We start from the raw sequence: 23,163 nt of genomic DNA on the forward strand, positions 1-23,163 counted from the left end.
AAATAAATAAATACCATATCGTCTTTTTGTTAAATAAAAATTTTAAAACAAATGATAAACAACAAGGTTTGCTCTTACACTACTGTGCTCAAACTTGTAAAATCAAAAAAACAATTTAAACATTTTAAAATTATAACTATAAAATTTGTCAAAAGATAATTTATCTCTTGAGTTTGTTTTTATTTATATTTTGTATTATTTTGACGGCTCAGTAGAATGTGTATTAGTTGTACGCAGCCTGCATTAAACTGTCACTTCTTAATGACAGAGCAAACATTAAAAATTATTAATTTTATTATATGATATCATATTGCTTTTTGAACTTAACTGTCGTCAAAGAGCATGAATAGATTTTAAGTTTTATTTTTACTTTTCTTATCTCGTATTTCTTCTCTCTCATTTTGCCTTCTGCAGATTTATTCTTATTTACCTGCTAGGCATATGTTGTTCAGTATACCTGTTCAGTTAAGTGTAGTTGTAATTTGTTCATTTCTTAGATAAGATTTAAAAATACGAACTTTAAGACAACAAAATTAGTTTTTTACAAGGTACGTTTTAAGTTGTAAAACAATCAAGTTAATCTAAAAAAGGACAGATTAATGTATGTTTATTTAAGATTTTTTCAAAAAAATAGTTATAATCAAACATTTTTAACAATAACTTACACTTACAGTACTTTAGTTAATAGTATCAGTAAGCCTTCAACATCTAGAGAATTTAATCACAAAAAGTTCAAAGATGCTACTTGAAACAATTTGTGGTGTTTAAAAGAAGTTAAAGAACAATAAAATGAAAGCTTTCAACTGTGTATTGTGCTTTGTTTTTATAATTATCTGTTTGAAAGAGAAACATTTTACTGAAGGGAAAACCTTACAACCTATTTATTGGAATAACAGCAATCCAAAGTAAGAACTTTTTTACTTTAATTAGAATTTACAAATCACGTGTTTTGTTGTAAAATGCTACAAACTTTTATACTTTTTTTTTTACGAAATCTAGTAGTAAACAAAGTTATTTTATTTTAACTGTTTATTTTTTGTCATATTAATAGCTACAGTTATTAATCTAAGCAGAACTAATGTACTAAACTACACTAAAGTCTACATTTTGAACAATGTGTTAAAAAGCTTTAGTTTATTTTTATTGCATTCTTTAAAATTTATAACTAACTAAAATTTGTACGTAATGTTCTAAACTTTTGTATTTAATAAGTACTTTTAAAAAGAAAAATAAAGTTATACAAACAAAAAAAACCTTTTACTCATTGATTATTTAATTTGTTCAGAAGTAGAGCATCTTGCAAAAACTGACATAAATACAAAAATATACTTTGTGGTTTAAACAACATCTGCCAGACTTATTTGCAAGTTTCTAAGTTGCAGTCAGTTTTAGCAGTTCACTTGCATTCACCAAAAAATAACAATACCATTTGTTAATTCATTCAACTTTGTTCTGAAAAATGCAAATGAAATAGATTATCATTGTATAAATAGCTATTGTTTATTTAATAACAATTTTTCTCTCTATTTACTTTAAATGAGCTAACTGATTTGATATTTTCGAAATATAATTCAGGTAGCAGGCTATGTTTTCATATTTTTCCTTCCGAAATTAAATGTAAACAGAAATCACTGAGGCATGACGATTTACTTGAAAACGTTAGTTACAGCGTAGAAATAGATACTTTTGATGCCAGGTTTTTAACACACGCCAACGTTTTAATCTCTTCATTTTGAAGTTTTTAGCAATAAGTTTGACAACAATTCATCAATCATACAATTCCTTTAATCATATTTGACACCTTTGATTAATACTTGTTTGACTGACAGTTAAGTGAATTCAATATTTTACAAATGCAATTTAACTGTTTTCAAAACATTTTACAATAACAGAATGGCATGTGTTTTGCGTGAACTTTTGATTTTTTAAAACTTACTTATTAAATATACACTTTAAATGACAATTACAAAAACATGTTAATCAATGTTTTGTTTTTTTGACTTTAGCAAAATAAATTTTAATAAAGTTTAGGAGTATTTTTTAAGGATTTACATCTTAAATTTTAAAGATTGTCTAAAACTTTTTTTTTAATTTAGTCAAGTATGATTGCCATCAAAATTGTGTCAAGTACTCACAGCTGTTTTGTGTTTACACGTACAAATCTTGGTTAAAACAAGTTTTTTGCTAATAAAATGTATTTAACATTTAATACTAGTAAAAGATAATAAAATATTTTATATAAGTTACCTCGTTGTAACTTTTATTTTTTTTAAGTAAAAATTTTATGAAGAATTAAGCACCTAATAAAATTTTAAATATTTCCAGCAACTGTCTAAGATTTCACACTGCTAAACTTTCTTCTGATACCTTTTCTATATTTTTTTTTACTTTTAAAATCGATTTGTCTCGGTATAGTCAAAGATGCTCATTTTTAACACGAATTCGCAATTAGCATCGATATTTCTGTTTACAGCAACAAATTTAACAGTATTAACTCATACGAGTGCTTTTGCAGTAATCTAAATAAGCTTATCACTTTACGGTTTCACAGTTTAAAAAAAAGCTTATTTGATTCAAAACTTGATTATTTTAAACTCGCGTTAAATATATAGTCTAAATTAAATATGAAATAGATTTTATTTTTGAGTAATTTCTACATAAGTTTATATTTATTCAAACTGTTTAAACCTCACAATAAAAAAAACAATTTTACACTTTTACAAAGTTACACATAAATATAAAGTGTTTTTTCGAAGAAAAATTATTATATAATCCTTTTCATTTCAAATGAGCTTAATGATAAAACTACAACACATTTTAAAGCACTAAAATCTTTTTCATTTACTTAACATAGGAACCAGTAGTTACAATATTATTTAAAGTAAGAAAATCAATGTCTATCTATAAAAGAAATCACAAGACAAAAGTTATGTTATTCAATATGTTATTACAAAAGCAATGTAAGACCTTATATCAAAATATAATGCTTAAAATTTTTTAGCAATGTATTTCTAACCATAATTTTATGACTAATAAATGTTTACTTTTTGATATCTAACACATAAATTTGTCTTTAAAAGATATGTGATAATAGATAACTTGATTTGGAAATTAAAAAAACAAATGGTTTTCTAATATCAAAATGGCTATTTTTTATATGACATACTGTATTTTTTTAAGCTTTAATTTCTATTATTTTAAATATATTAATAAATGTTATGAAGCTTCTACTAGAAACAGAATGCTTAGTTGATATATGAACATATGAAAACTTAAATTTATTTAGTCTGATAAATTTACTTAAGGCTATCTAAAAACGTTAAAAAAATTGTTTAAGCTTAGAAAAAATTGATAAAGTACCTAAACTTGTCAAAGATAAAATAAAATGCTTAAATGATAATTTACTTTAGACCTAAAAGCTTTTTTTTTTGATTAACTAAACTAACATCAAACAAGAACATGTCAATATTTTTTATACGATCAGCCAAAACAAAGCAAACTATTTAAAATTTCTTCAACCTAATTAAAAAACAGTCTATAACATTTCATGTTCATTTCATTTTATAATTAACTGTTACTGTCTCTGTTAATAATGCACAAAAATAACTATTAGAAAGACCTTGTTCTAATATTTAGTTTTGAATATTAGCAGCATGAAACCTGTAAGATTATATGAAAATGAAAGATGAAACCTGTAGTATATAAAAATGAAATTTAAAAACTCTAACTCTATAAAAGTTCAGCCGCATATAAAATTTTATTCTAATATTTAAATACATCCAGGAAATATATTTTTTTCCAGTTGTTGTTAAGAATAAAAATAAAATACTACTCTTTCCAGGTTCAGAAATTCTCAGTATTCAGTCGACGTTGATCTCGAAGATAAACTGGACATAATATGTCCACTGAAGACAAGAGATTCATACCAGGATGAATATAATTGGTATTACAAGATCTACCTGGTGAACCAACATAGTTATAAGACGTGCAACGCCTCCAGTGGCAGAAGATTGATAACGTGTCAATCACCCATGCGTGAAAAGAAGTACACTTTTTATTTTCAAGAAATATCACCATCGCCCTGGGCATTAGAGTTTGAACCTGATACAACTTACTACATTATTTGTAAGTTTTTAATCTTTAATATCAACATTAGTTTAGTGTTAATAAAAGGGTTTTTTAAAGTTGAAGATTTAAAATATCAATTTTATTATATTAGTGACAATAACTAATAAGGGAGCAAAAAATTAAATGGTTAATTACCTAGTAAAGAAGCGATACCTATTAAAAGGGGGTCTTTATCATTTATAAATTAATAAAGTATTTATTTACATGAGTTGGTAAAACTCTTGTTTAGATATTATGTTAGTTTTAGGTTGTGTTCTTTTAGAAAACAGATAAAACATCTTAACCATAACATGATTTAGGCGTTAAAATTTAAAGTTTATTATTCTTGTAATTTTATTTGTACTTTGTAATATTAACTTTAACTTGTTATAATCGTTTGCTTAAATCTATCTGTGTTAAAATATTTATAAAAGTTACTAGGCCAGTTGTTTAAATGATGTCAAAAAGTTGTTGAATTATACAATACAGATTTCAAGCGCATATAATTTACAAAAGTTTTAAAAACCTTAATATGTATTTTTACTCTTTTAGACCAAATATTTATTTAGACACCTTTAAATTGCACTCAAAGATATTCAAACTCTTAACGCAAATATTACTAGAAGACAAATTTTTTTTTAAGAAAGTTTTGGTTTAGTTATTTACAACTTTTAATAGCCTGTTTTTCTATATTATAAATTTTCCTTTTATCTACTGTTTTAGCAACATCAGATGGTAGTAATGATGGATTAAATCAAAAACAAGGAGGATCTTGTGTCAGGTACAATATGAAGATTCAGATCCGTGTTCATAATAAAAAAGAAGATGTTAATAATGGTAAAAACGTTAATTTTACATTTTTTAAATGTTTTTAACACAAAACTGAGAAGAAGCTTAAAAAGTTGAATTTAATTTATTTGATAGTTTGTTTTTGGAATATAGGCATAGCGTTTACACACTTTACACACTTATTTTATGGTAAAATTTCCTGTTAAGTTAGATTTCGAAAAAAAAAAACCTAGTAAGTTAAGAGAACTAGTAAAGAACAAGTAATAAAAAGCATACGTTTGAATTAAGCTTTATTTTGATTATTTGATTTAAAATTAATGCAAAATGTTTTTAAAACAAGATTGTTATTTAATTATAAGTTTTATGATATTAAATGTGTACAATTAAAAACTTTAGAAGAAAACTTCCTTCCGAGCAAAGATGTAAACATGTACAATAATAACAGAGCTACTAATCATTTGCAGCTGTCAAACAGTGAAAGTAATGAAAATAAAAGTAAGTTTTCTGTCAAAAAAGCAACAAAAAAATTTTATGTACAATATCTATGAACATTTTAAAACTAAATTAAGATAATTAACGAAAAAAAAAAGTATAATTTTATATTTGTCTGCAAAATATATATTTGTTTACAGAAGAAAAAGTGTACAAACAAAGCACAGAAAATATTAACAACAAAGAAGACTCAACAAATGTAGATTCTTCACACAAAAACACCAGAGTCAATAATTTTCAGAACGAGAATTTTCCATTTAGTTATAAAATAACTGATGATTCTTCATCTATTAAAGATACTGAAGACAAAAACCAAATCTTAAAAGGAGCTTGTATCGGAGCGGGAGTCGTCACAACGATTCTCATTTTTGTTTTCATTGGTTACCGCTTGTACGTCAAACGACGTCATAATGAATCAAAAAAGCACCGACCAGCAGTTGTTGGTCCCACCGGTGATCAATCACAAGTTACCTTGCTGCCGATGCGGGGAGTTCCGATTAGGTGTGACCAGAGAGGGAATGCGAGGTTGCTAAGCAACGTGACGTCACCGCTTGCGAGGTTGTCTAGCAACAAAAACTTTATGACGTCACCGCCTCCCTACCACGAAAGTTTCCTTGACAACAGAAGCTCGTTTAGAAACATTCCTAGTTGAATTTTTACTTCTAATGACGTGTTAAGGTCTTAATAAGCATTTTTAATTTTAAATAGTTATTATCTTTTTTAGAGTAACTATTGACATTGAAATCTGAATATTTTTAAGTTCATAAATCTAAATAAAATTTCAAATTGCTCTTTAAAGATGTACAGTTAAAAGTTTTTTAGTAATACCAATTCATTATGAAATAAAAACCCAAATAAAATATTTAAAACTATTTTGTATAAGTATAAGTGTTAAAGTGTGCAAATTTTTAAATCTATTTTAAATATACTATATACAGCCTGAAAAAAAAAGAAATGCTTTAAATTCTTACTAGTTTGTACTTTATTTATTTTTCTTATTTAACAGAAATTTTTGCCTTTTTTTTACGTTTTCAATCATAGTTTTCAATTTATAAATTGTAAGCTGTTTTAATCGGCATTGGCTTTGTTTTAATAACATAAAGCATAGTAATATGTTTTTATGCAGTGTTTAATCAGTAAAAAAACTAAGTTTAAATAAAAATCTCAAAATTTAAACTTTCTTAGTCATCGTGAAAAAATTTGATATCATATAAGAATAAATGTTTATACAATCGTTTTCAAAAAGCTTGTAGTTATTTTTTACATATAACTTAATTTTTTATCTAACAAGTTAAATAAATTAAAAGTAAAAATTTTTCTTTTGACATAAAAAAAATGTAACTGGAATTTAATTGCATATAAATCATATTTACATTTTTTTTATTGATGTAAGGTTTATGTGTATGAAAATGTTTAAATCAAAAATATTCAAGCAGATTGTAAAATACTATATATTTTTTGAGTAGGTGAAATAAATATAGTAAGTATCATATTAAGTGTTTGTCAGGGAAACAAATCTTTTCAATGTATTTTTATATTTTAATATAGTTTTAATTAAATGATTTTACTAATTGATTATATCATTACATACGATTTTTTTACGAAGGCTTATGTAAAAAAATTATTAAACTAAATTAAAGTTTGACAGCCGGTTAAGCATTTTATTTTTCAAGAATTTTTTATTTACTTAAGACAACGTAAAAACAATTTGTAAGCTCTTAAGTAGATAGCATTAACAAACTTTCATTTTCTTGAGGTTTTAAGTTTTTGTTTAACAACTCAATCATTGTTTAAATTTACTTATATTTTTCAAATATTTTAAAATGGTTTTGTTGTTTGATGTGAATACAAAAACAGATTTTTAAAGTTGTCACATTGTAGTTATTGATTATTGCTTAGTAAGATTGATTAGATTTCATCAAAAGCTGTTAAAAATTACTTTTTAAGTTTATTTAAGCAAAGTAATTTTTAAACCTTATCTTCCTAGGTAGTTTAAACGTTATGTTAATGTAAGAAAAGTTCCCTTAAGTTAAATAAGTTTAGTGATTTGTGAGTAAAAATATTCTGCGAACTATTGTTGTGTTTAAAAATCTGTAAATGTTGAAGTTTAAAATAACAAACTTTACACAAAAAGTAACTATGTACTTATTTAAACAACAATATTGATAACTTTTAATTTTATTAAAAACAAAGTTTTTTTTTGCTACATAAGTATTATAAGTGTAGAAAAACTTTTTTTTATGAAACTTTAAAATTTTTGTAAATTACTGGAAATCACAATATCGGAATTTGTATGCAGCTTGCATTAAGTATTGTCATTGTGTAAAGAACAACTTTTTTTAGTGTTTTATCCCTTTTTGGAAAGCTATTACCAATTTACTCTTTTTTGGACAGTAGTTAACAAATTTTACCCCAAATGTACAAATCAAAATTTAATTTTGAGGAAAAAAACTAGGTTCTTTGAATTTTAGGCTTATTAAATATAAAAAATCGTAAAACTTAAAGAGTTTATTTAACTTTGAAAAAAACTGTAGATAAATATTCACTGATAAAACAAAAAGATGATTGGTCAACGTTAATTTACATAACTTGTAATAAAGGAAATTTACCCCTAAAACAAGGGAATTTACCTTCACAGGTAAATTTCCCCGAGGTTAAGAATCACTGGTCTAGAATTAAATCTATTGTTACAAATAGCTTGTTGTTTTAGTTTAATGTTTTATACAAACAGATTTTGAATAATAATGAGTTTATTTTGTTTAATAAAAATAAAAATGACGTAACTATTGACCGTGGTAACTAGCTCTAAATTTTTTGATATTTGTTTAGAATAACACTATGTGTGAATATTTGTTAAGCAGGTATGATCAAAAATTTTAATTACAACTTTTTCTAAATGGTTTCAGTACAAGGTTATGATTTATATAGTTCGTTTTAAGTTGCCTAAGAATAGTAATAAAATGTAAAGTATTAGTTGATGAAACGTAAGTATAGATGGTGTTGAATAAGTTTAAGTAGCAAAATTAACTATAGTCTTTTACTTCTATTTAAGATACTTTAGTAAAATTTTATTTCGGAGGTTTGCAGACGCCATTGTGACAACATAATCAAATCGTAAACATGTGATAAAAATTTAAACTTTTTTTTATAAGTTGTCATAATGAAAAATAAACTTGAGTGATTTTAATTTCAATGATTAGAGTAATTTTTGAAAAGTTTAAAGCATAAAACTTAATAGAAAGTATTAATGTTAAATTTATTCTAAGTTTGTAAAAAGGTGTTTCTACAGTAAAAAGCAATGCTGAACTGTTTACATAAAAGTCTATAATTTTGTAGTGTGATCACTGTTTTGTTTTCAACTCAGTGTATAAATTAATGAAATCAATATTTAGTTTACTTCGTGTTTAAAACGAGAAAAATCATAAAACTAATATGAAATGTTAAATCTAAAAGTACTAATTTTTTTTATTCATAATTTTAAAAAAATCGTTTATTATATACTTAGCAGTGCTGTAAAATTAAAAGAATGCAAAAAAATTGTTCAAAATAATTTGCAAAAACATACTTTTATTTACAATGTTACGTTAGGTTGAAAAACCTTGTCTTAATATAAGGTGTTTGTTTTTCAAATTTAATAAGTAAAATGCTAGCTAACGGACAAGTAACTTGTATTGTTGTTAATAAATCAAAAAACTTTTAAGTTTTTACATGTAAGTAAACTTTAAAAATAACTTTTTATTTAGATGCCTTATAAATTAAATACAACAAGTAAAGTCTTTAATTATTTTAATAGTAAATTATTATGGAGAGGTACAACAATATATCAAGGAATTCATGTTAATTTTAAGTAATTAGACAGTAACAAGACGCGCAAATATTTGTATAAAAAATTTATTATTTTGTAAAAAAAAGGAATTAAATACCGAGATTTAGTTAAATATCCGCGTGCATAGATTAGTAACAACACAGTTAGTATTAATACTTTTTGTTGTTTTAGTCGACATAGCTTAGAGGTTACAGTAAACAATAAAAAACACACAGTAAAAGTGACAAAGCAAGCAATTAATTTAAACTTCAATCATAAAATACGCTAGATTGTTTTTATTAACAAAAAGTCTATGTTTTTCAATGTATTTGAACAACAAAAGGCTGTCATGTTTTAGACATCAAACTATTTAATACTTTTCCTAGTTGCTTCAATTTTCCTTCAAACTTAACTTCTATTTTTTCTCAAAGTTCACTCAGCGTATTTGAGTTTAGTTTTATACTAGGTCAGCGATACTATCTATTGGAGTCTTAAATATTGTTTAATACTGACATTTCCATTGTAGGGGCGAGCTCACAAGTCATTTTCATTTTCATTTTTGGTGCCGGATTCGGCTCGCAGGCCTTACGTTGCCCCCCCCCCCCCCCAAATATAACCCTTTTTTAACATTTATACTTACAAAAAAGCTAAATTCAAGTTTAGTATATGATTTTTGGTCTCTTAATTATCAAATAAAAGTCAAGTAAAATAATAGTCAAATGAAACTGTTATTGTCTTAACTACGTATTAATTTTAAACAATATAACATAAACATCGACTTTTTCCACAAACAATTAAACTAAAATGAAGTTTTAGTATATAAAACAATTTTATATTTTTCACTACTAAATCTAAGACAGCCTATATAACACTTTGTTTATAATATATGATTTAAATAAGTTAATTTTTAATTGTTTACAAAGTAGCTGTTTTGAAATTTTTTCCTCTTAATACATAAAATTAAACAAGCGTCTTTCAATTTATACGTCACAACCGTTTCAAAAACCAAAAATTTTTTTGTTAGCATTTAACGTGGTATTTTTAGAAACTATAAAAATGATGAAAAGCACTCAAAATTGACAACTACGATTTAACACTGCAATTAAATTGAGTAATATGGTCTATATTAAAAATATGACATTAAACATCGTTTTAATTTCAATAATCTAATTTTATAAAAGTTAACATGATAAATTCTTGATATCATACTTGACACTTTTAAAATACAAGATTTTGTCTCTTTAAAATTGAAATTGTATTGTAAACATTTAATCAAATAGACTGTAATAAATTAAAAATTGTGTGAAATTACTCTATTAAGAGAAAAAAAACTGGAGACTTTTCTACAGAACTACATAAAAAAACTCCAAACAGTGTCAGAATAAAAATGTTTCTTTAAAATTTTCATCAAGAGGGATTGTCATAACTCAATGTAATTTACTTTTAGGTGTTTTCACCTGTTTTATGTTTACACTTATAAATCTCACTTAAAGTGTGAAAACTTCAAGTACTAAAATAATACCTTGTAACTTCTGTCAAAATTTTCATTCAGCTGTTGAATGTTTACGATAAAAGAACTTTTTTAAAACAATGCTTGTATTGAAAATGTATTAACATTTTAAACATCCATCTTTTTTTTACTTACTTAATATTAGACATAATACACTTTTTCTTTGAAAGTATTAGTTGTGAAGTGGCTTTTGAAACCTAAATAAAATGATACAAAAAGTATTTATACTAATTCTAACTTTTCTATTTTGAACTTTTATGTGGTCTTTATTTGTTAGAAAAAGTTAAGCATAGCTACGAAGCTTGCAAATAGTTTTTTTTATTGATTTTTGGTAATAGTATAGTAATTAAATACATTTTTCCATATAGGATTTGATTTAATAATAATGATTTATTTCAAAACAGAAATATACTTCAAGTCAGGAAAATAAACATTTGTAATGTTGTAGTTGTATATATATACAAAAACACAATCAACTAAAATTTACTTTATTGATAACTAAAAGTAATCATAATAGCACGCAAAATACTCCTTAAAAGTGTAGAAGGCATGGAGTACTTAACTAACTTATTTAATTGATAGAAACTACATCAGTCTTTCCAAGTCAATAAAACACACACATGTAATGTCGATTGAAACTGTTGAACGTTTAGCTAATTACCCTAAAGAACATTTTTGCTTTAAAGCTGTTACTATTACCTGTAGTATATTAATTTGAAGCACTATTTCTTTAATTAAAAGTTTTAGTTATTTAAGTACAATTTCATGAAATAATAAGATTGTTAATGTTTAAGTAACATAAATTTTGCAATACATTAATAAAATTGTCTTTCAGTTACATGTCAAACTAAGTTTCTTTAAACAGCTCACTAACGTTTATATCTTTTATATAGTTTACATATAAAAATGAGTAAACAACTTAATAGCCTTCAAGCGAAATTTAGCTAAAACTTAGCTATAACCAAATGACAGTTTACTTTGTAAAATTAATTTTATTAAAATCATTAAGCGCCTGACATGTACACAAATAAAACTTAATAAATTTATGTTTGCTTTAAATATTTTACATGCTTTTTTGTGTTTGTTCAAATACAACTGTGCTTCACATAAATTATTGAACTAATTTGTTTTATTTATAAAAGTAGTTATTTTATAATTATTGAACTGACGTTTTAATATTATCGTAAGATTGTTAAACATGTCTATTTTCTACTTTTAATAAAACAGTCTTTTTAATTGTGTGCCGATGATTAAATGGGTAAAACCAGTTAAATGTTTAATTAAAAACAATGTATTTAACTTTTACAAAACTTTATTTGAATCATAACAATAGAAAAAACTTAATTCAAGTGTTCGAATATTTGTTTCAAAAATTATAAAATGTTTAGGATAATACATTAGTTTCATACAAAATAAGTTGCAGAATTTTGAAAATTTTAAAACTATAAACTTAATTCAAATAAGCTATTGAAATAAATGTTTTTATTTCTAAATCTGAAATAAATTTTATATTAAGTTCTATTTAAATGTTTATGCGTTTGTTTTGTAAATATTAAACTGAAATTTTGTTTCAATGTCAAAGCAAAGTTTTTTAAATATTTGAACTATCATTTTTGTCATTTAAAGTCATTAGTTTCATTTTAGTATTTCACAATGAGTTTTTAACTTATTAATATGCTTATAACGCCCGTTTTAAGTTCTTTAAAGTCGAAAGTTCAACAAAAACTATTGTTTATAATAAGACCTGTAAAGATTTTTATTTGCCTCATTAACCTTCTTTCTAAGTTAGTTTGTAGTTGATCATAACTTTTATTTAACATTATTTCACAATCAAACTTTATTCGAAATTTGCTGTTTTTTCTCACGCTGTAAAATGTTGGTTTCAAAGTTTTAAATCTATGAACACCTATAAACAAACTTTCAATAATTTTGTTAGTTTGATAAAGGTTTATAGTTTGTTCTAAAATGAATAGAAACTTCACACTAAATCTTTGATATTTTTTGTATATTATATAAAAACTATGAAAAAATAATACAAGAACTACGATTCGTTCAAAACATCAATTAAGTTTGTTGTTTAAAAGCTAATTTAGGCTCATTACAGGGTTGCCACACACTCAGGTAACTCAGGGAACTCAGGGAATCTCAGGGAATTTTCAAACTGTAGAAAATCTCAGGGAAACTCAGGGAATCTCAGGGAAACTCAGGGAATTTTGGCATTTTTCTTTTAACTCAGGGAAACTCAGGGAAGTTTTGATTTTTTCTCTAAATTTCAGGGAAGTTTTTGAAAATCTCAGGGAAATTGTTTTCTAGATCTTAGAATGAGGTTTAGCTAATCCAGTTTCAATATTTTGTTCAAAAGTAGTAATTTTTATTATTTAAGTGGTTATTTAGAATTTTTTTAGCCTTGCGGCTAGTTCTTCAATATTCTTAATATTAACATAGTAGTTTTTTTTATGTTTTAAATTTATATCTACTTAAGTAAAATCAAACAGTTTAGAGAAATGAAAGTTGTTGTTAACTATTCATTGAAAAGTTCTTATGTATGCATTTAAGTGAGTTCTTCATGTGAAATTATTATTATAGTATAATTAAATTTTGTCAATTAAAATGTCAAACAAATTAAACTTTATTCTTTTATGTAGAAAATTAACTAACAAGTTTACACAAAGTTGTGCAAAAATTTTGTTTTTAATTGGTTTAAACCTTTTAAGATTGAGTTTTTGAAAACAGTTTTAATCATAAATTTAATGCAGAAGCATACACATACAACCTTCCTTTTATTATTAAAAAAGAAAAATGAGAATGAGGTATTAATAATTTGTGTTAGAAGAGAAATTTTTTTTTTAAGATTTGAAAAATACTCAGGGAAACTCAGGGAAATTTAAGGTTACTCAGGGAAATTTTTGGTCACTCAGGGAAGATTTTTTGGCTCAAAGAGTGGCAACCCTGTCATTAACTAAGTTTTTAACTATTATTTTAAGTAGTAATAATTTAAAGGGTATGTAAGTGCAAAGAAAAAAAAAACTTCTGCATTGTATGATGGTTCAATTATGAAAATATTTATTAAGTTGAAAACAAATTAAGGCATGATAAGTGAGATTAACGTCTTTGATACATGACTGACCATGTTTTGATTTATCTAAGCACAACAATACTTAAATATTATTTATATACTTAGCTAAGCAATATTTGCTTAGAATGGTTATAAAAATATAGATTTAAAGCTTCGTACATATATAATATTTATAAAAATTAACATTTTAAGTTAAAAATTAAATTTATTTGTAGTTCTTATTAACTATCAGTTTTAGCGGTAAAAGCTGATAGGCTTTTATATACTGTTTTATTTTTTGTCTTAGGTTTTAAAATACAATTTTTGTAAATAATATTTGAACGGTAATGGATTTTTTGATATTACTTTATTCAACATTGATTTCAAATGTATACAACTTGCGCATAAATTTGTACGGACAAGAATAATGTATACTTTATATTAAATTTATCATTCCCTCAACGGTATTTATTCAAATGATGATTTTTAAAAATACAAAAGAAAATCTAAGTCTCAAAACAAAGTAAGTTCAAACAGCCTAAAAAATTTTTAACATTGTTTTAGAAAATTGGTTTCTTATTTTTTTTACGTTGTTAAAAATATTAAAAAATAAACATCAGATATAAATGAATAAGTATATGTTTTCACGTAATGAGTTTAAAACTACTTATTACAATTAAAATTTATAATCATAGATAGGACACAAACTTGTAAACCTCTACTATTTTATTTGTTTATTTACAATCGTGTGGATGAATTACACTACACATTACTTAATGTACAATTTAAAACACCCAAATAGTTTAAAACCTTTAAAACTGGCTATATGATTTATTATAGCTGTCATTTTATCAAATGTGATTGCTCATGTTTATCTAATGCTCATCCGTACCTCTATATTTAACTTTTTTTTTAATTCTATAACAGTTTAAAACAATAGTAACTGTAATTTGATAAATAACTTGTTTTTAAAGTATTTAAATTACGTAATCCAAAAGTTATGTCGTAGTTAAAATACAAAATTAAAACACTTTTAGTTTATCTTTGAACGGTTTTTTTTTTATTTAATTTACTAAAAATTTTAAGAAAACTTAAATTTATTTAGTAAAGGTAACAACCAGTTATACTTAACTAGTAAAACGTTTTTGGCAAAATATCATACACTTATAAAATAATTTTAGGAAAAATGAAGATCAAAATCTGCATCTAATTTAAATTAATTTTCAGAAATTAACGTTTTGTTATTTGTGTTTTTAAAAATGTTATTTGATGTCAATGTAATAAAAATATCTAGTTTTTAAATAGTTTTTAATAAACTTAAAATTAAAATTTAAAACTTTTAAATGTTTTTAACGTAGTGAAAGTAAAATGTGAAGTTTAAAAAACAACGTTATAATTTTTCAAAGATAAGGTAAATCATTCAAACTGAAAAATTTTAGTTGTTTTAACAGTTTACGGTTTAAAAAATAAACAAGATTTATCTGTCCAAATAAAAGTGTTTGCTAAATTCAAGTAGCTAATGATAATGTTGTTTACAGTTTGATGATAAGATATTATGTAAATTTTTGGTTTAAACTATTTATCTTTACATGCCATAAACACGCTTAAAAAAGATAACAAAAACCGTTAAAAATAGTTTTTAAAAGTTGATGAAGTATTTTGGTTTGTCAAAATGTTCATTACAAAATTTTATTTAAAACACTGAATTTGATATACAAACTGAAAAATTACAAATTTAAAAAATAATTAATGTTTTAAGCTTCAAAGTAATTAAAATAATTTAGTTAGAAATTTTGGCTTTGCATTAAGTTTCAAACGATATCAAGTTTTTCTATTTATTGATCAAAGATTATTTATCGCAGTATATGTAGTATGCAGATATAAGTATAAGTATTTATAATTTCTTTTGATTTATTAATAAAGATATAGTCCGATTAAGATTATTAATATATTGGTTTTATGAAATTATCAAGTTCTAATTGTTTTATTTAATTTAATTTACAAGTTATTTAAACGTTATATTCCAAGACAAATAGTTTTACTTCAGGCTTTTGTGAAAATGTTTACTTTTTATTTGTACCAACTGCTATTAAATCATCATTAGAACAAATATATTTTCTAAACTGTTCAAAATGTTAAGTTAATAGTTTTTAAACTTATTACTTCAAACTATAACATAACTGATTTTTGAAAAAATATTTTAGAATTAGTATGGATATAAAATAATTATTTTCTCAAAAACCGTTATTTATCTGTTGCATTACTAAAGTACTATGATGTTCAAAATGTAATAGTTTTATAAATCAGAAGGTTATCTTATTATTAACAAAACCATTAAAACAGCTGTGAAGTTTTAAACTATGGCTTAAAATATAAAGTTATCTACTTAAGATTTCATATAACAAAGGCTAAGTATTAAGTTTGGTATTTACTAAACTTGAAATACGTTTTCAACAATTTAAGCTTTTAACTGAACTAAAAATGTAACAATTCAGTATAAAGTATATACTATTGAAAATTTTGAAAGGGTAACACTTTAAACATTTACTTAGATAACTGCTGGTAGACTTATAAATAGTTATAAATTAACAAAAAAATCGGCGAAAGTCAGCAGAGCAGAAGCGTGGACTTTCGTTTGCCGTGAGACAAGCTCAAGTTTAACATAAAGGTTGATCATGCCAATTCGATCATCAGACCACAAGTTTCAGTAGACTGAGACGGGTTTCGCCCTTATTAGGACTAATCAGTCAGTCACAACCGAAAAACCTGCAGTCGGCAATCTACAAACGGTTTATCATGCTTAAAACAACTATACTTAACTTAAAAATTCTAAAACACTGTTACTTTATCGTAAGAAATAAATTATAAGCTGTCATTTATGTTCTTGAAATAAATGTTTATAAAGTTTACTTTTCAAACTACAAGTTTAAATTTATTTAAGTAACTTGCAATATAATGTATAGTTAGTTTTTACATATAAATACAAAAATAATTTTGCAGAAAAAAGTTCTTGTATTATTTACATATAATGTTAATTCAAACTGTAATTGTTTAAAAGATATGTTTTTTTATGAGTTATTATTCCTTGTCGATTTAGAACGAAACTTGATTGATAAAAAATTACTTTTGCAAAGACTTTTCTATTTGCTAATAAAAAATGAGTGGTATGTAACTTACACAGTTATTTTTTCGTACAAGTGAACCATTTACATAAGTGAAGATAAAAGTCTCTTTATTTGCATTTAGGCTGGTAATTTTCACGTACTTTCATTTTACTTAAGTCTTGAACTTTTAATTCTCGAGTTCGTATTTTGTTTGAATTTACTACTATTGTTAACATACATTTTAAGTGAAAAAACGTTAGATCTGTTTGATGTGTAAACAAATGAATACTTTTGAAATTTTGACATTATACTTAAGTTGAAAGTTATTGGTGGTTATTAAATAAGATTGATAAAATATTATCAAAAGCTTTATGAGCAGCTTTTTTAAAGTTATATCAGTAAATTTCTTTATTAATGTTAACCTTGTAAGAAGTCTGGAGTGTACAGTAAGATAGTTAACTTTGATTAATGAAACAACTTAATTATTCTTAAGTTATAAATAAAAAAGTTTATATAACTACTTTTACAACAAAGTTATAATTAAAAAGTAGTGTTTTAACTACTTAACTTATTATTAAACAAGATGCTCTTTAATAAAATATTGAATCAAAAAAAAATTGTTTTATTTTTTAAATTTTCTACAGTTTCAAAGTTTAAATGTATATATTTTTTTAATTTCAAGTAGCTAGCTTTAATCAACTTTATTTAATACTAAGATATTAAATTTGATGTTAATTATTGCGTTTTGTTTTCTTTTTTTTTATTTAATACATATTAAAAATAAATAATTTTACTTTTATGTAAACAAATTGAAGCTTTCAAATACTCAACCATTGACATAAAACTCGAACGTTTTAACCCGATCTACATTTTTTATATTTATCTTTTAAGATTGCTATTACAACTGTTCCTGAAAGGTTTTTGTGTTTATTAATGGATTTTTAGCTTCAAGACTTACATTAACCGTCAACCGCAACAGTTCTTTTAAAATGATAATATTTTATCGGCTAAGATTTTATTTATGTTTATTTAAAACTTTGTTGTAAATTTTTTATTTTTTGTTCTGTTTGTGGACAAAGTGGTTTAACTTTAAGTGTTTAGGTTTAAAGCTTTAGGTAAAACGGTTTAGGGTAAAAATTTAAGTTTTAATACTGTAGTGCTCTACTGTTACTATGTATCTCATTTGCATAAACTTAATGAATAAAAAACAATTATACAGTACTATAGCAGCATACCAAACAGTAACTTTGAAAATAACCTTTAAAGAAATTCGTTAAAAGGTAATAATAAATACTTTACTTGATCTTTGAATCTAGAAGTTAGTAAAAATTTCTAGAAAAAAATATTGATGCTTTACCACTAGCCGTCTAATCAATCAAAAGTCAGTTGCTAGTTTTGTTTGACTATATTTTAAATAACAGACTAACAAAAAAATAATAACAGTGTAGGTTTTATTTCAATAATAAAATGAACCCTTATGAATACTTTGCTAAATACAAACTGACAACATCTACTTTTATTTGAAAATAGTTTTAATTAATGTCAATATTATTTAAATTCTAAATTTTTGGAGAACTTTAGACGCCATTGTGGCAACATAATCTAATTGTAAACAAAAGATGAAAAATAAAATTTTATTTTTCAAACATCTTGTCATAAAAGTGTTTGGCTGATTTTAGTTTCGCACTTTTCTAAATTATATTAAAAATAAAATCAGCAGAAATTGATTGTGCAATTAGAATAACTTTTAGAAGGCTAAAAAGGTATCTACAGCCGGATATAATATTAAGTAGTTTACCTATTATTAACTATTAGCCTGTAAGAATATGTAAATTCCTACTTTATTCTATGCTTCTATTCTTTTATTACAGTAATTATTTTTTACAGAACCCAGTTGAAGTGTGTTGATTCGTTAACACACAGAAACATATTTTGGTACAATAAAAGAAGATTACTGTATAATTTGTTTTTATTTATATTCCAGTGAACTTGTTTCACTAGGATCTTTTATTAGCAAACGATTAAATCTCTATTTTGAACAGTTAAAAGGTATCTATAATTTTTTATTAAAGTTGCAATTTTGAATTCTATTCACTTATTTATTAAATAAGTTTAGTATTTCTAAAACATATATATTTATTACAGTATACCTTATGTTAATACAAAACAAAGTATAAAGCTACTTTGCTGTACTTAATTTTAAAAGTTGTATAAAATAATATAATAGTATAAAGCAAATTATTCTAATAAACAGTTGGTATAAATAAACGATTTGGGAGAATTTTAGTAACTATTTTGTATAACAGTTAACGTTATATGAGGTATTTTTACCGAAAAAAATACTCTAAAATTGAAACATTGTTCTTTTTATTTAATACTAAGCTGAACTTAATCTGCTGACCGGTTACTTAGTATTTGTTAATAAAATATGTGTATAAAATATTTTAGCTGTATTTAAGTAAACGATAGAAATTTAAGTTTAGAAGTTATTTAAATGTACATCAAAAATAAACTATAAAGAAATGATACAAAAATGAAAAAAACTATTTTATCAATAGTTTAATATCAAAAACTGAAACAAATTAGTATTGCAATTCATTGTATTGTTTCGTTTTAGACGAAAACATAAACAAATTTGTAAACTATTGTAAAGACAACCACAACTAGATAACAAATGATAAATTTTAATAAATAAAATTGTTTTTTTTTAGTTTTAAATTATAGTGTACCTTTATAAAAAAAGTTATTTGCGGTTAACTTTGTTGCATATTAAATTTATCTATCAATGCTTATACAAATAAAATAAAAATTAATAAAGTAAGTTTATCTATATCTAAGTAAGTTTGACATAAAAATAGCCAGAATTGTGTCTAATAACAAAAAATAAATACATTTTAAATTTTTACAGTATATAAATTAAAAGAAAAAGGTTTTTTAAATTTATTTTAAATAGTAGTTTATTACATATTACTATAAAATTAGATTACTAAAAAATACTAAAAGTAGTTATTTTTAACTAATTTTCAGTGTAAAGTTTAAAAAATAATAACTATTTTAAGATAACTAAAAACCTCAGAAACAAAAGACAGAATGCAGAGTTTTTAATCGTATAAGTAGTAGTTTTAATAAGGTAAAACTAGGACATTTAGAAAAAAAAATGTTAATTTTAAGTAATTAGACAGAAACAAGACGTGCAAATTTTTGTACAAAGCTAATTATTTTGTAAAACAACGGAATTAAAATACCAAAACTAAATTAAAATTCTGCGTTAAAATGTTAGTAAGAGCACAAAGTTTTTTTTTTGTTTTAATTTTGTTATATTTTTTGTATCAATTATTAAAACAGATTTAAATTCTTTTGTTTTAATGTTACCTAATTAAAACTAATCACAATGTAAAATTACAAATCATTTAATTTGAGCTTGTAGTAAACATTATCCTTTTATTGTTTTTTGTTAAATTTTTATGTTTCTCTGGTTTAATTAAGCTAAAGTGACTTATAATTTGAAAACTTAAAGTCAGTTTATTCTAAGTTTTATTATATATCAAATTTCATTTCGACTGTCAGTTTACGTCAACAACTTTTTTTTTTTGTTTTATTACACTTTCGTTTCTTTTTCTATCTACATTTCTCTTTTTGTTCAGAGCAAGTTTCGATTCGGACTTATTTTTGGATTTATACATGACAAGGTCCACATACACGCTAGTAACACATAAATTATATTTTTATAAAAGGAATTGTTTTTAAGATCGTTAAACAAGTATAAGTATGCTAAATAAAAAAAGCAAAACTTTGTTTGATCTGACTGTAAAAACAAAAAAAAATGTTTAGTAGTTTAACTACTACTACCTGAAGTTAAATTAGTAGATAAACATTTTAAAGAAGATCACAAGCTAACCAAAAATAATAGTTAAAAAAGATTGTAAAAATTTTTATAGCTGCTTGATCAACATTGAAAAATTAATCTAAAAGCATAATCGATTACACTTAAAAACAAAAAGCGTAAAAAAAACGAAATAATTTGCAACTGCCAAACAAAAAATAAAAGTCTCCTCAATAACAAGTTCTTAGTTGAAAATGTGATATATAAAGCGACAATGAGATCAGAAAACGAAACTAAAAACTATTTGGGCTTAACGGGTAACACTTTCGAAAAAAAGATGGTACAACTATATTAGTGACTTTAGAAACTACATAGAAAATGGCACAGAAATATTGAAATATATATGGAAATTTAAAAGTAACAACATTGATTACAAAATTGACTGGAAAATAATCCACCACATTGGCAAAGCCGAAAACCTACAAAGTATTTGCATATTAGAAAAAGTTGCAGTTGACAAAGCCAACTAAAGAGATAACTTAACTAAATGGTACGGACTCTTATGTTTTTGTTTATTTCTCAATAGAAAGTACTACACTATTTCAAACTTACATTGTTTTGAACTTTTAAAGTCTTGTTTGTTTGTTATAAGACAAAGACATGTAAGTTAAGATACAAAGCTTTTTAATAATTTATTTTGTTTTTAACTTTAGTAATAGTGCAGTAGTTATAAATTTTTGAATAAGGGGATTTATAAAATCAAAAATGTGGTTTATTTATAACAGAAGCAAAATTAAAGTTATGAAATGTTAAAAAACAGTTTAAAAAAAATTTAATTAATAAATAAATTTAATTAAAATTGTTCTTAGAATACTCTTTAAAATACTGAAGGAACTAAATTCTTAGTAATTTTGTTTAGTAATATGAAACTATAATTGTATTTACAAGTTAGAAAACACACAGATACAATTTGATATATGTCTATATATGGTTTACATCAATTACACAAAGGCGAGTTTTTTCTTATTTAAAAAAATATTACTATCACTTATAGAATACTATTTTGAAACATTAATTCTTAAATTAAAAGTTTTAATTATCAAAGTATAACTTTTTTTTAAGGTATTAGTAATAATATTGAACAAAAGTAATATATTGCAACACATTAATTGAGTTTATTATAAGTTATATGTTAAATTAAGTTTGTTTAATCCGCTAAAATGTAGCGCATATCTTTAATTTTGTTTTTTATTTCATACAAGTATCAATGTAGAGTTTTCCTTTTTCAAAACAAAAATCCAAATCAATTTATTAACTTAATGTAAAAGCTATTGAAATTCAGTTATGTAAAACTAATATTTTTTTTAACTAGCAACAACTTTCTAAAATAAAGTACACAAATGCCATAAACTACTTACCATGTAGATAAATAAAACTTACTAACTTTATGTTTGCTTTAAAAACTTTCACATGCTTTTTATGCTTGCTAAACCAAAATTGTGCTTCATATGAAGTTTAATAGAAAGAAAAAGGTTGTACCTTTAAAGTTATTAAAATTAGTTTTTCAAAACAGTAAATTTTTTACAAGTTTATTTTCTACAACTTATAAAACATAGCTATTAAACTAAAGACAAAAAATTAAAATGATAGAATCTGTTAAAGTATGAAATTAGTATAATCTGTTTAGCTATTATATAATTTTTGTTATTGTATCATATCAATAGAAAAAACTTTATTTAAAATATCTAAATTTTTATGGTAAATGCTGTAAACTAATTAGGCATTTATCAATACATTAGTTTAAGAAAAAATAGTTAGTAAAGGTAGGAAAACCAAAAAAAATGGCCTAGTATTAATATAGAGCTATAAATTAAAGCGAATTTTATTTTTGGTAGTAAACAAACGCTTCATTAAACTCAGTGAAAACATTTTTGTGTTGGTTTTCTTTATATTAAAGAAAATTGTTTATTTAAATATGAAAGCAAAATACTTTTAAGGTATTTCCAACTGTCATTATTGTCATTAAGAGGTATTTGTTTTATCTTAATGTTCTACAATGAGTTTTTAATTGCCTAATATTCTTTTAATGTATGTTTTAACTTTATTGAAGTCGATGGCAGAAACTATTGTTTTTATTAACGTCTTTGATAATTTTTTTTAAAATTTTTTTATAATTAATACGTCTTTTGTAAAAATTTTTTCAATGTAAATTTAGAATCAAACATTATTCGAGTTTATCTGTTTTTTATCAAGCTTTGTCAAATAAAGAGCTTTATAGCTGTTGTTTTGATAGTCTTAATTTTATCATCAACTGTAAATAAAGTCTCAGTAGCATTTTAGATACAATAAATATCCGTAGTTAATGAGAAAACGAATATGAACTAAACATTAATTCTTAAATAGTTTAAACTTTTATTGAATCTAAATAAAATAAAATAAATATTTTTAGTACTAAATTTATGTTTTGTTCTAAACGTC

The 23,163-nt window shown here is 23.7% G+C and overlaps 1 protein-coding gene across 1 annotated transcript; it reads left to right on the plus strand.

Moving 5' to 3' along the window:
- Positions 1–681: 681 nt before the first annotated feature.
- Positions 682–6,346, plus strand: LOC145834690 (uncharacterized). The gene is made up of 5 exons (XM_082942186.1): positions 682–905; positions 3,842–4,125; positions 4,831–4,944; positions 5,293–5,391; positions 5,529–6,346. The coding sequence occupies exons 1-5, from the start codon at positions 790–792 to the stop codon at positions 6,038–6,040; spliced, it is 1,125 nt and encodes a 374-aa protein (XP_082798312.1). The 5' UTR covers positions 682–789; the 3' UTR covers positions 6,041–6,346.
- Positions 6,347–23,163: the final 16,817 nt, after the last annotated feature.

The sequence above is a fragment of the Thalia democratica genome, chromosome 4, assembly GCF_965202585.1.
Source record: "Thalia democratica chromosome 4, ktThaDemo2.hap1.1, whole genome shotgun sequence".
Lineage (NCBI taxonomy): Eukaryota > Metazoa > Chordata > Thaliacea > Salpida > Salpidae > Thalia > Thalia democratica.